Below are 15,140 nucleotides of genomic sequence, written 5' to 3' on the forward strand. Positions count from 1 at the left end.
GTGAAGAGGTCACCTGACATGAAAACAATTCATCCAGGTGAGAGAACAAACACAAGGAAGGGCGAGAAAAGGCCCATCGGCTTTATAGAAAGAAGGTTCTGTGGTGACCTTAACTAAATACCCTATTTTCAGCAGGGAGCTACAGAGATGGAAGTATAAGAAGGTAAGAAAACCGACCTGCTCAGGTAAAAAGCAAACAGGTCCTGTTGCACCAGGTCATCAGACATCATGTTATCAAACACAGGTGTGGCACTTGCTGCTGCAATGCTTGGATAGGCCAATCCGAGAATCCCATCAAATGAAGCGTAGTAGAATGAACTCCCAAGTTCAGACTGACTTAAACCAAATTCCTGCTGACTGATAGCTATGTTCGACACCTAGACAAAAGAAAAAAGCTAACTTGTTCTGAAGAATTATTGTACTGAGAGACATCAACAAACACATTAGCGCATTGTTGTCCAGGTCACACATTACTTACATGTTACGACAAAATGTTTGTTGTTCATCGGGCTGATACTTTACCAAATAACAAAATTCAGTATTGACTGGGCAACAGTTTAGAACATAACATAAGAATTAGGAGCAGGAGTAGGCCATACGGCCCCTCGGGCCCACTCCACCATTCAATAAGATCCCCATATCTCTTGATTCCTCTAGAGTCCAAAAATCTATCTGACTGCGCCTTCAATATACTCAACAATTCAGCATCCACAGCCCTTTGAGGTAGAGAATTTCAAAGATTCACAACCTCTGAGTGAAAAAATTCCTCCTCATCTCAGTCTTAAATGGCCAACCCCTTATCTTGAGACTATGCTGTTGTATCCGTGTGTTAATGAAGACACGGAATGCAGGAGTTGGTTTACAGGTGTTTACTAGACAAAGTCTGGAGGGGAACTAACAGATACAAGACACTATACAGGCTTATATAGCCCGAGTGGCCACTACTGGCATTACAGTACACAGGGGCTCTTAAAGGCACATACACCACAATTCCTCCCCTTTTAGATAACCAGTACATAACATTTTAAGTAATTGTTATTAACATGTGTACAAGAACAATAACCTAAACATTTGCTGCAGTTAATCAATTATAAGTCAGGCTCTCTGGAGGCTTCCTGAGTCGGTCCGGATAACGCCTCGGTGGTGTAGTAGTTTTCGGTGGTGTTGTAGTTTTCGGTGGTGTAGAAGGTTCTTTTGGCAAGGTCGATTCGGCTTGAATGCCAGTGTCGGGTTCATCTGGTTCCAGTATCACCGGATCGGAGGTAGATACTATGGGTATCTCTACTTCATCATTAGGCGTATAGAGTGGTGGTGTAGGTTGTCCCTTTTTGGATGGCTCTATGATCTGGTCAGCATGGCGCCTTATTATGCTTTCTCCAATGTCCACGGTATACATCAGTGGTCCTAGTCGTGTGCAAATAGTTCCAGGCTGCCATTTCTCGGTACGGTAGTCCCGGGCCAAAACTTGTTGACCTATCTGGAAGGTTCTAGTTGGCCTTTCATTCATGCCTTGAAATTGCCGGTTCTCTATGTCCCTTCTGATGTTTGGCTTGATCAAATCCAGCCGGCATCTTAGTCTTCTATTGAAAAACATCATGGCGGGAGTTTGGTTTGTAACCATATGTGTTGCATTCCGGTAGGCAAACAAGAAGTTATCTACCTTATGCTGTAGATTAATGCCTTCATTACCCATAGCCTTTATGGCCTTCTTGAAGGTCTGGACAAACCTTTCAGCCAATCCATTGGTGGCGGGATGGTATGGGGCGGATATATAGTGCTTAACCCCATTGTTTTTTAAGAACGTTTTGAATTCTTCGGGCACAAATTGTGGTCCATTATCAGAACAGATCTGTTCAGGCAGCCCATTCCTGGCAAATATGGTCCTTAATACTGTGATGGTTTTTTCCGTGGTGGTGGAGGACATCTTTATTACCTCCGGCCACTTGGAGTGTGCATCCACCGCGATTAAGAACATTGAGTCCATAAATGGACCAGCAAAGTCGATATGTACCCTTTGCCATGGAGATGAGGGCCACTCCCATGGATGTAGAGGGGCTTGTGGTGGGGCGTTTTGGACCTTCTGGCATCCTAGACAGCTCTTGGTCATTTCTTCGATGTCTCCATCGACACCTGGCCACCACACAAACGCTCTGGCTAGGTTCTTCATTTTCACTCCACCCAGATGCCCCTCGTGAAGCTCCTTTAGCACTTTATACTGGAGTTTGGGTGGAATCACCACTCTGGATCCACACATCAAGGTTCCTCGGCACACTGACAGCTGTTCTCTTCTTTGCGAGAATGCTGGCAACAGTGGTTCGCCATGTGCTGGCCATCCCTTCACTGTTAAATCGTAGACTCGAGAGAGAGAGAGAGTCGGGTCATTTCTCGTTTCCTTTTCAATGGTAGCATTTGTTACTGGTAGACATTCGACTATGGTTGAGTGGAACATCTCCACTGGGTCCACTGTAGGTGCCTCTTCTACCGTTGGCAACAGTAGGCGCGATAAACTGTCAGCATTTCCCTGCTGTTTTGACCCTTTGTATTCTATGTCATATCGATGTGCCCCTAGGAAAAGGGACCACCTCTGTAGCCTTTGTGCTGTCATAATGGGAACGCCCATTTTAGGGTTGAATATGGAGACGAGGGGTTGATGGTCAGTCAACAAGGTAAATTTTTGTCCGTGTAGGTAATGGTTGAATTTCTTCACTCCCCATACCAGGCTGAGTGCTTCCCTGTCAATCTGGGCATAGTTACGCTCAGCTGAGTTCAATGAGCGTGAAGCAAAAGCTATCGGCCGCTCCGAGCCATCAGGGAATCTATGTGATAATACCGCTCCTATGCCGTAAGGGGATGCATCACACGCCAGTGTGATTGGCAGTGATGGGTTGTAATGAGCCAAAACTTCCTTGGACGTGATCAAGCCTTTACATTTATGGAAGGCACGTTTACAGTCCTCGCTCCATTCCCAAATTACTCCCGTTTGTAGCAGTTCGTTAAGAGGGTGCAGAACAGTTGACAAGTTCGGTAAAAATTTATGATAGTAATTTATCAATCCCAGGAACGACCTTAATTGTGAGACATTTTCAGGTGCTGGGGCTTTTATGACCGCTTCAATTTTTTCAGGGGACTTATGCAACCCTTCTTCGTTAATTATGTGGCCACAATATGATATTTGTTTCTGGAAAAATTCACACTTGGGGCGGTTTGCTCGTAGGCCCCGTTCTCTCAGCCTAGTGAGCACCTGCTCCAAATTGGCAAGGTGCTCGTTGTCATTTTCTCCTGTTACAAGGATGTCGTCTAGGTAGCATTGAGTCCCCGGAATCCCTTGCAGGACTTGTTCCATAGCTCTTTGCCAGATAGCTGGAGCTGATGCTACTCCGAAAACGAGTCGATTGTCCTGGTACAGGCCTTTGTGTGTGTTTATTGTGAGATACTTTTTAGAGGTCTCCTCAACCTCCATCTGTAGATATGCCTGTGCCAAGTAAATTTTTGTGAAACGTTTCCCTCCGGATAGCGAGGCGAAAATATCTTCTATCCTCAGAAGAGGATACTGTACCGTGTGAAGGACCGGGTTTACAGTCACCTTGAAGTCCCCACAGATGCGAATTTTTCTCTGTTCTTCAGATTTATCATTATTCAAAGTTTTCTTCATGACCGGGACGATGGGTGTTGCCCACTCGCTCCAATCTATCTTGGATAACACGTCTGTCCTTTCCAAATTCTCCAGCTCTGCCTCGACTGCTGGATGAATTGCGTATGGCACCGGCCTTGCCTTAAAAAACTTGGGAATTGCCGCATCTTCCACCTTTATTGAGGCGGTGACGCCTTTCAAGGTTCCTAGTTCCTGTTGGAACACTTCTTTGGCGTTGGCCAAGATGTCTTTCAATCGTTCAGGTATGAAGTCATCATCATTTTTTTTCTTACTGGTCACCGTCAGTGCCTGAATGGAGTGCCAGTCTAAACGTATCTTTCTGATCCATTCACGTCCCAACAGCGGTGGACCACCATTTTGCAGAACGTATAAATACAACTTCTGTATTTCCTTGCCGTTGTATACAACAGGCACTCTTATTTTCCCTCTGGGGTATACTTTCTGCCCCGTATATGTTTTTAAGATAATGGATGTGTCTTTCAAGGGTATATGCGGAAATAGCCGCTCGTAATCCTGTTGACTTATGACGGTCAGAGCTGATTCTGTATCTAGCTCCATTTTAACTGAGGACCCTGCTATCGTGAGGGTAACCCAAATGGTCTGGTAATCTTCTTTGGCAATTACATTATGTAATTTGAGACAGCTTAGTCTCTTGTTTCCGGAGTTGCTATCGCTCTTCTGGTCTTCGGAGCTACTGTCCGTCATCATTTGTACCTTTTTGTACTTTTCTTTATTGATTTTTTTTTTGTCAGTGGATTTTTTGTTTCCAGATCGGCATACACGTGCAATGTGTCCCATCTTTCCGCATTGCCTGCATGCTTTGTCCTTGAACCAGCAGTCCCTTTGGTCATGGGTGGATCTGCCGCACCGATAACATCTCTCGAAACCCTGTGTCATTTCATGGGTGCCGAAATCCTGTGGCTTTTGCTTTATCTCTGCAGCTCCTCTCGCTGCTGCTTCATATGATACAGCCATTCTGAAAGCCTTGTCCAGTGTTAAATCTTTCTCAGAAAGTAGCCTTTTCTGTGTTCCTTCACTTAGGAGACTGCAGACGAATTTACCTCGAAGAGAGTCTGCCAGTCCTGCTCCGAATTGGCAGTGCTTTGATAGCTTCCTTAATTCGGTGAGGTAATCAGTGTTACTTTCATTCTTGTGCTGATTCCTCCTGAAGAATTTGAACCGTTCCGCTATCAGCAGGGTTTAAGTGCTCCTGTAGGGTATCAACAATTTCCTTAAAATTCTTGTCCATTGGTTTGGCTGGAGTGATTAAGTTTCGTAATAGCCCGTATGTCTTTGCGCCCATTAGATTTAGGAGTATCGATGCCTTTTCATCATCCTCTATTTCATTTGCTGTGCAATATACCTCCACTCTTTCCACATATGTGGTCCAATCCTCTACATCATTATCGAAAGCAGTAATATTGCCAGTCTTAGGCATCCTGAAAAAAAATGGCGCCTCCCGCGCTTTCCTTTCTTCCTTGCTGAAAAAAATGGCGCCTCCTGCACTTTCCCGCCGCTGTTGCTGCTGACAACGCTGTTCTCCGCGGTTTTTATTTATACAAATATTTTTAATAGTCGGAGACTTGTTCCCGCCGGGCTCTCTGGGACTTTCCCCGCCCTCTGCGTGGTCTGAACGCCGACCTGCTTTGCAGAGCTGGCCATCTCCCGAGTGCTCCACCCTTCGTCTTTGTTTGCCTGTGCCTTCACTGCTTGGCCCCGCTGTAGAGCCAGCCGATCGAGCCCCAGCCCGCCGCCCAGGAAGGATTATTGCAGTACCTGCCACCAGCCCGGCTAGCTGGTGAAACCACAGTTTTTTTTTCGTTTTTTTTCTTCTTCCTTCGTCTGAGGAATCGATCTCCTTGAGGTGCTGCCGAATTGCAGGTAAGTCCGTTTCCAATTCATCGCCACTGTTGTATCCGTGTGTTAATGAAGACACGGAATGCAGGAGTTGGTTTACAAGTGTTTACTAGACAAAGTCTGGAGGTGAACTAACAGATACAAGACACTATAAAGACTTATATAGCCCGAGTGGCCACTACCGGCATTACAGTACACAGGGGCTCTTAAAGGCACATACACCACATATGCCCCCTAGTTCTGGACTCTCCCGCCAGGGAAAACAGCCTCTGTCAATCCCCCTCAGAGTCTTATATGTTTCGATGAGGTCCCCTCTCATTCTTCTAAACTCCAGAGAGTATAGGCCCAATCTGATCAATCTCTCCTCATAGGACAATCCTCTCATCTCAGGAATCAATCCAGCTTTATTGATACAGGGTTCTGAAAATCCACAGCTGTTCCTGAGCACTCCTGACCTCACAGGAACCTGGCGTATCATTGGCTGTGGTTTCACTGACCTGGTCAGAGGTCAGCAACAGTGCGTGTGGGCCCCATTTGGGGTCCAGGGTGAGGTTGTGACACGGACCCCTGAAGATTTGAGAATATATTTCTTTTAACTGTTGATAGCAACTTCCAAGTATATTGAAATCCTCCTGTATATTTTCCTGTTCAGCTTTGGAGTCTACCACTTTCGTTAGCTTTGTATCATTGGCAATTTCAGAAATACTAAAAGTGAACGGCCAATGATTTTTAGTTCTTTGTTGTAGGACATGTTACTGCTGAACGATAAGGAATTGTGATAATGCTTGACTTTAATTTAAAAAATGAGATAATAGGAACACTACATTTCTAAATATCTTTGATTGAATTCTATCCATTGTTATGAACCTATAAATTAGCCTAAAAAGTATACATATTGACTCCTGTTACCATGCTGAAGCCCTTCACCCAACAACAACAGCAATTCGCATTTATACAGCGCCTTTAATGCAGTAAAAATTCCCAAGGGGCTTCACAGGAACGTTATCAGACAAAATTTGACACCGATGCATATAAGGAGATATTTGGACAGATGACCAAAAGCTTGGTGAAAGAGGTAGGATTTAAGGAGCATATTAAAGAGGGAGAGAGAGGTAGAGAACTGGATAGGCTTAGGGCGGGAACTCCTGAGCTTAGGGCCTATGCAACGGAAAGCATGGCCACCAATGGTGGGGTGAAGGAAATCGGCGATGCAGAAGAGGCCTCTAACATTACAAAGCTCCCTATTGGCTTGTTGCAACATGATCTATTCAACTAACCAATGCTCTATGCCTGCATTTGAAGAATGTATTGGATCTGATAGTAGGAGATATTAATATTCAGGGAACTCTGACTTGAATGGGCAATTTAAGAATTTTGACATTGTTTTGTCATAACGTTGTTACTAAAAGTTACATTATACTTACAGTGACTGTGTCATAGCCCAGGACCCCAGCCATACTGCCTCCACCATACTGAATGGAGAACGGTTGGTTTCTTGTCTGATATGTTGAGGACTTGCTTGGCGAATATCTCTTGTGGTTCACTGCAAAAATAGTACATGCTTCATAACACTCAATTTAATGCTTTGGTTGTTTTATTCCACTAATGAGTTAAGGATAGATCCGACCAAAAATATTCTTTCTAATTCTTTATTTGTAGTCCCATTTGTTTCTGTTGAATTTTGCGCTCATTTAGGTGAGGGATGTTGGTGCTGGCTATTGAACCACTTTACATATCAGGCAACTAGCAGTAGCATCAAGAGCTCACAGGGTCAAGTACAGCATGGGTTAGATTTAGAGGAAAGCTACCTTTGTGCTGTCCCAACAATGGGCCTCTGCTGTAACCCACCAATGTAATATTTTCCGTTTCTCCGTACAACCATCGTATGGCTTCTCTGAGTCAGATTGCCAGTTCGTGTCACAGTAGGACACAGTTCGTGTCCTGTGGGCCCATGATCACGAGGAACTAGGTTACGATGGCCCAAGTTGATTTTATGTAGGAGACCTTTGGCCCATCAACGCGAAAGGACAAAAAAGTAAGGCTTGTATTTCTATAGCACCTTTCATAGCCTCAGGACATCCCAAAGTGCTCTACAGCCAATGAAGTACTTTTGAAGTGTAGTCACTGTTTTAATGTAGGATACATGGCAGCCAATTTGCACACAGCAAGCTCCCACAAACAGCAACATGATAATGACCCGATAATCTGTTTAGTGATATTGAATAATGGTTAATATTGGCTAGGACAGCGGGGTGAGCTCCCCAGCTCTGCTTTGAAATAGTGCCATGGGATTTATTATGTCCACCTGAGAGAGCAGATGTGGCCTCGATTTAACGTCTCATCTGCAAGATGGCACACTCTGACAGTGTAGCACTCCCTCAGTACTGCACTGGAGTGTCAGCCTAGATGTTGGTGTTTAATCTCTGGATTGGGACTTGAGCCCACAACCTTCTGACTCAGAAGGACGAGTGTGCTACCAACTGAGCCATGGCTGACGCAGTATGGGCTGGATTTTAACCCAATTCTCTGAGTGAAATGCCACTGCACTACCTTGTCCCAGAGCACCTTTTTCTAGCATTATTTTCTTTTATTAAGCATCCTTCCTAACTGGCATGACACTGTAGTAATGTGATTAAATTCCATTATCCAATTATCTCACAAACTCATCGAACAGAAATCATAACCGTGTGTGTTATAATTAGAATAAGTAGTCAGTTGGTTATATGGCTTTAATTTACAGCATTGATGATTACTATGTGGATTAAAAGTTTGACCTAGTTGGTTTTACATTTGCTAAATTGGATCAACTTTTAGGAGTATGTTTTGTGCTAGTGGCACTTGTACATCGACTGTCACCGTCCCTGTCGACAAATGTGGGCTTCTGTAAGTCAAATCTTTGAAGAAACAAAGCACCAGGCCTCACAACTCTAACAAATGTATTTTCATATACATTGACATATTGAATCAATGGGCTGTATTTTCAGAAGGTCTGGATCCACCGAATACTTTTACCCTTAACACTCTTAGCCACCTTCTGTAAGTTTATGTGTCCTTTAATTGGTGATCAATTGATTGTGCCCTTGGAACACTTTCCCAATCAATGCCCAGATCACTCAGCGGAAAATGCCAACGAAATCTTGGGAAGTCTAATACTGTATCTGTATACGTATACTTACTGCATACTTGGCTGTTACAGTAAACTGATGTGACCCAAAGGTTGGAGGAGCCAGTATCAAAGAGGACGGTGAAGCTCTGTGGTGGGGTTCCAATGCTGATTGCTCCAAAATAATACATCTGTCAGAATATTTTATAGATGAAACAAGGTAAGTTATAATTTACCAAGTGTTGCCGTACTAAATTTCAGTGCATATAGACACACACTGAGGCAGATGTTCAAGTTCCTGTGCTCAGGTGTATTGGACTGTCTAGGCGCAGCTCATAGAAGCAAATTAGGTTGGAAGGAGCATGTGCCTGTATAGGAGTTTGCCCGATTTTCCTCCCCACACTGCACCCCTGCAAACCAGTGCACCTCGTCACAGGAACAGAAAGACCTGTATGATTGGGAACAAAGGGTGTTTTGGACTAACCCTAACTCTAACCCTAACCCTAGATGTTGTTACAAGCACAGCATCAGTATTCACTTGTACACCAACAACACGTATCTCTCTGGCACCACTCTCATCTTCAGGCTGTTGCTGTCTTGTGTGACTGCTCGCCGCACCATCAAGTCATGGATTTGGGTTGTGGTCGGCTTTGACCTGACGTTGTTATCACCAAGACTGCTCATGTTGCTCACTTCACCCTACCTGTCTCGCATCGGTACAAAATCCTTAATCCATGCCTTCATCACCTCAAGTATCGATTTCTCAAATGCATCCCCTCCTCCAATCTTCACAAGCTTCAGTTAGTTCCCCACTCCGCGGTCGAGTTATTGCTCCAAAGTTCCTGAGTGCTCATCACTCCTGTCCTTGTCACTGTTACCCTGCCTCCCAGCTTGTTGGCTCCCTCATCCTCATTTTCAAATCCCTTCAGTCACACTGCACTTTATCTGAGTGATCTTCTCCAGTTGTATATCCCAGCCCACAAACTCCACTCCTGGAGAGAGTGAAGAACCAGCTCTACTTTAGAGTTCAAATCCATCCGGCCTCCGACTCAAACCACCCAGGCGGGAACGCCGCCTGTTCCCACTGGCTTCTTGCCAAGAGTTACAATCAGCCCTGAAAACTCTTCTTTCACTCACTTTGCTCCTGTTTTCTGACGTTCTCTCCACAAACTACTTCACCTCACTACCCCTCTCCCCCCATTCAAAGACTACCGAAAGGCTTAGCTGCCCCATTGTGTTTTTTGACCCCCTGCTTGATCTTTGCTGTTTCCCCCCTACCAAAATTATTCATAGATGTTCTTCTACATCAGGGGTGCTATATAAATGCAAATTCTTGTAACTGCATTGATTTTCCTTTCTTGAGAAAATTTTACAGATCTAGATTAATGCTCACCTATCTCGTAGAAACAGAATGCCTTGCTGCTAAAATTAAAAACATCTTACCTACTCTTATTTTCTTTAGGTATATTTCAATGCTAAATATAATTTCTAATTATATTAATGCAGTATATTCTCCAGCAAGTCACATAACCTAGACTCTGTGATCCTGGAGATCTAGGGCAGGATTTTCATTGGGCCGTGGAGGCGGGATTGGAGGCGTGTGGGGGGTTAAATTCCCGAAATCGGGGGCACGAACCCATCCCGCCCCTAACCCGCCTCCATGCCAGCTTCAAAGGAGACGGATACCCGACCCGCACTGGGACCCGCCTCCCCGAGGCGGGAAGGGGATTAGTGCCAATTAACTGCCTGTTAACAGGTAGTTAACAGGCAGTTTTTAGCCTAATCCCTATTTTTATTGTTGAAATGTGAGATTCCCGATGGCTCCAAATCATGCCAAGTTAGCGAGGTGGGCCGTCGGGATGAAGGGCTTGGAGGGGTCGAGATGTCCGGTGAGTGATGGGTGCATGAGTGCAGAGGTAAGTGTGTTTGGTGTGTTTAAAGTGTTTAAAAGTTTTACTTACATTTACTTACCTTTACAGCTTTCCTTCCTTCAGTTCTCGGGAGTCCCTCATCTCACCAGCACAGAAAGCAGAATGGCCGCAAACTGTCAAAAGTTCCAGCATTCAGCTTTCTGTTCCGGGGAGATCTCTAAATCATCCTGACAGGAAGGAATTAACTTGGAGTACAGATTGTCAATGTTTGACAGCTTCAAACAGCTGTGAAACACTGATGTTTCATCTATCAAAAGGTCTTGACAGATGAAATATCAATCTGTGACATCACCTGTTGCCGGGTGGCCCTTAATTGGCCTACTGAGCCCACTGGGCAGGCTCAACAAGGTCAATCAAGTCAAAATCGCGTGGGTTGGCTAGAACTCAATGGAGGCAGGACTACAACCCCGAAAGTTGTAGTCCCGCCTCCTACCCAACTCCTCAATGAAAATTCAGCCCTGTGATTCTGGAGATCTACTCTTTAATAACACATTCCTTGAATAACACAAGGGGTGAGGGGCTAATGTTAACATTGGGCGATAGTGTAAAATGGGGGAAATCGAATCAGCCAGCCATTGTACAGCTGACCTGATTTTAATTTCCTTTGACTTCAGTGGAAGCCGAAATTGGGAGAGGTGCATAACGGGTGGCCAGTCCGATATCGCCTGTTTTACACTACCTCCAAATGTCGAAATTAACCCCATGTGCCCAATAACCGGTGTAAAGCTATGGAGGTCTACTGCAATAAATACAACTGACATGGAACTTGAGGGTAGATTCACCAATGCTGCACTCCCAGTGGGGTACCATGCTCGGAAGATAGGGCTACTACTTTGCAGCATTGGATCTGTAAGCTTCCTTCGACCTCAACTCTCCCCCGGGATCAGTGAAGTTGCCCTTAAATTTCCTCAGCAAAAATGACAGCAATTACTTACGTCCAAATAGTTTGCAAGTGGCTCGCCTGAAGCCAGGGACTGGCTGTTGAAGAGTCCTGCATATTTGGAGTATGGATTGCGTGGGTGATTCTTCAGAAATTCCCCAAGTAACCCATGTTCTTCAAGAGCCTTACGGGTAGATTTACCTTTTATCAAGGGAACTCTGTGAAGATAAACATGACACACAGTAGGGGATGAATCAAAGTTGTGAGCAACATGTCCTAGTCTTTTAATTAAACTCTGCAGATTGCGGGACTAGCATTGTAACAATGGTTGAAAGTTAGGTCAATCAGAGATACAAAAACCTACATCAAAACAGCAGTTGCTTGAATGTTAATTGAAATAGGTGTAGAAAGAAAAAAGAAAAGGAACTTGGGGCCTCGATTTTAACTTGGGGAGGGATCCGGGGAGCACAACAAACACGCATGCATAGGCCTGGAGAGATTTTAACTCTTGGGCTCATTTCCATATTCAGGCTCGGACTGCCACTCAAACCCGGCAGGAATCACTGCCTGGCCAGCAGGCGGGAGCAGGAATTCAGGCAGCAAGAGGCCGTGGCCGGGAACACGCGGGAACGGTCCTCCGACAGTCGGTTAAATGGTGAGGCGGTGTGGCGGTGTGGTGAGTGGGGGTAGGCGGTCCAGTGGTGGTCGCAATCAGAGGAAGGGGGGCGGGGAATCCCAGGGCAAGGGAGGCTCAAGGTTTATTTGTAGGGCTCAGAAGAGCAATCCTGCTCCTGGCCCACATGGAAACTTAACACTGAAAAGGTAAGAACTTACCTTGCCTGGGCCTCTTCTGGCCCTCGATCCAGCCCTCAGCAGGTTTGTTCTGGCGGGAAAGTCACCACTGCTCCCCGGCTCAGGCCTCAGGTTAAAATCGCAGATCGGGGCACCGATGATGTCATCGGGACCCAATATGCATATTTTAAGAGGACCCCAGCAGATTCAGGAGGGTGTCCTTGCCGCCTGCAATTTAAAATGACATTGGGTCAGATTGGGGTGGGAACGAAGTGGGTAGGTTCTCCGCTCCATTTTAACAGCCCCCCACCACCCAGTTTCCGCCAGGCTGGAGGGAGGAGTTAAAATCGAGGCCCTTGTGTTTATGTAATGCTTTTTAACTTTTCTCAGAAATATCCCAAAGCAGTTCACTAGGAATGAATTGGTTTGTGAAGCGCCATCACTGTTATTAATTATTACACTGTTGTTAAGCAAACACAAGTCATTCTGCACACAGCAAAGTCCCTCAAACAGCAATCAGAAAAATAAACGGTCAACTTGTTTTTGATGCTGATGATCGAAGGAAAATTACCAAAAGAACTCACTGCCAGGACACCATAGTGCCCATTCTATCATGTTAAAGGTGCAACCTCTTGTTGCATACGTTGGTTACAACTCATGGATACTAGGAAATGATGGACTATTTCAGATTGTACTATAAAAATTATGCAATCCTATATTAATAGGTATTCAGAATCTACTCCAAGGTAAAGTATAGAAAGTTTGGATTAGCCAAGAAAACATCAAAAGCTTAAGTTGCTCAAATGCAAGTCATAAGACTCAAAATGACTGGGGACGGTTTTGATACTTTAGCACAGATGCTATATTGTTCTCTGTAATATGCTTGGAAGGAGATGGTCAGAAGCAGGTAAATAATTAGTAGATAGAGGTATGTTAATAAATGTACGTTGAATTATCTCATGGAACCTGATGACGATGGAAGAAATATTTCATGTGCAAATGTTTAAAAGGAAAGAGAACCTAAAACTATCTCCTACTGATCCTGTTAGAGAGAAACTGCAGTGCAAAGAAACACTACACAGGAATGGAAATTTAGATACATAGATACAGCTAAAATGATAATTTCCTGCCTGATTAAACACTCAGAAAGCTGAATGCAAGCGAGTGCAATGAGTAGCCACTTCATCTTGTCCGGCACTTCTCAGGACGTTGGTGAGATTTGTGAAATGTCTGGCTACTTTTATACAGGTCTGTACCAACCAGTTCTATTGTCCATAAAGTCAAATAATGTAGGTCATCAAAAAAATCACGTTTGTATCGTCCTTGTGGAAGGACACACTCGGACTATAGGTGTTATTTAATAATTATCAGCTGATATTTTTGACAATCAAACATTTTACATGTCAAGTTTAAGAACTTAGACCTGATAAGAGAACCACATGCATATTTGTTAAAGAAGATAAGATTTGGTTCTTGCGGTTGAACTTGCGTTATAGTTGATCAAATGTAAGTGTTTAGCTCTTTGAGGACAGTATGATTATAGAAACCTAGAGCATGTTTCAGGGGTAAGGAACGCATGCGGCACATTGTTGCTTTATATGAGATCTCAAGCTCAGGGGAAACTCATTTATTTTGCTTTCTCTGAATTACCTAAAACTTTCAAACTAAGGTCACACAAGGAACCTGGAAGCTGAGGGAGTACGTGGCCAAATCCTAGATTTTACCTGGGCTGTGTAGCAGCCTTAGGATCTACTTAAGGATAGATGGGAGACTCAGTGAGCCCATCTCAAAAGTGGAGCCAGGCAAAGTTGTCCACGATCGCAAATTCTGTTCAATGTCTTAACCAATGACGCGTTAGATGACATTTTAATGGAAATGTCTGTGTCAAAGAATATTTGGCATTTATTTTCACAGCTGGTGTGTGTGTGCTAAGCCATTGTAGCAGAGCCTGGTCTCCAATCGTCTTGGATCCCCTTGCCATTGGACCAAGACCTTGCTCTGTCAAGCCCGTGTGGTAGCTGGTGTGCAACGGCCACCCCACGTTAAAAGAATTCACGAACAGGCATCTTCCATCTTTTAAAATGAATTTCAGGACCTGGAACGTCTGGACCCTCATGGACAACCCCAACAGCGACAGACCGGAATGCCATACTGCTACCGTTGTCCAGGAGCTCAGATGTTTCAACATTGACATCACCGTCCTAAGTGAGACCTGGCGGGCAGGGGAAGGCCAGCTCAAGGAGCATGGTGGTGGCTACACCTTCTTCTGGAAAGGCAAACCTGAAGAAGAACGCCGCCTCCAGGGGGTAGGCTTCGCCATAAAAAATGAACTAGTTGGGCATCTCAGAGACTCTCCTAGCGGTATAAACTAGTGCCTCATGAATCTTCGGCTCACCCTAGCCCAGTACCAGTGCACTATGGTCATCAGTGTGTACGCCCCAACATTGGAAGCCACAGACGAAACGAAAGAAGAAGTCTACTCCAGCCTCAAACAATCCCTGTCCCAAGTCCCAACGGGCGACAAGCTTATCCTCCTTGGCAACTTTAACCCCAGAGTTGGAAAGGACACAGACCTCTGGGGAGGTGTGATCGGCAGAGAGCGGGTAGGGAAAGCCAACTCCAACGGTACCCTCCTCCTGTCGAAATGCTTAGACCATGGCATTTTCATAACCAACACCTTGCTCCGTCAGAGAGACAAGTATAAGACTTCATGGCAGCACCGTCGCTCCAAGCACTGGCATCTGCTGGACTACATCATCGTCCGAGCGATATACCTCAAGGACGTCCGCATCACCTGCGCCATGTGTAGGGGGTTTCTCTTGCTTGCTCTGGTCTCCTGCCAGGCTTCTTGCAATAATTACCCGTGAGTGGTTCGACCCACTCGCCCCTACGGTTCTAGACCTTGGACTTAGGTGCAGGAAGCTG

At 45.0% G+C, this 15,140-nt stretch overlaps 1 protein-coding gene across 1 annotated transcript in view; it reads right to left on the reverse strand.

Moving 5' to 3' along the window:
- The window catches only part of LOC147105103 (pepsin A-like), a 28,458-nt gene extending 15,057 nt beyond the window's left edge, over positions 1-13,401 (reverse strand). The window contains exons 1-5 of the mRNA XM_086011745.1: positions 13,346-13,401; positions 11,479-11,641; positions 8,686-8,803; positions 6,934-7,052; positions 178-377 (exon numbers count right to left, since the gene is read on the reverse strand). Of these exons, the coding sequence (XP_085867871.1) occupies positions 178-377; positions 6,934-7,052; positions 8,686-8,803; positions 11,479-11,641; positions 13,346-13,401 (656 nt within the window). The remainder of the gene's footprint in view (positions 1-177; positions 378-6,933; positions 7,053-8,685; positions 8,804-11,478; positions 11,642-13,345) is intronic.
- Between the last annotated feature and the right edge of the window lie 1,739 nt (positions 13,402-15,140).

Source organism: Somniosus microcephalus, chromosome 18 (genome assembly GCF_052327205.1).
Source record: "Somniosus microcephalus isolate GS21.2 chromosome 18, FLI_Smic_1.0, whole genome shotgun sequence".
NCBI classification, from domain to species: Eukaryota; Metazoa; Chordata; class Chondrichthyes; order Squaliformes; family Somniosidae; genus Somniosus; species Somniosus microcephalus.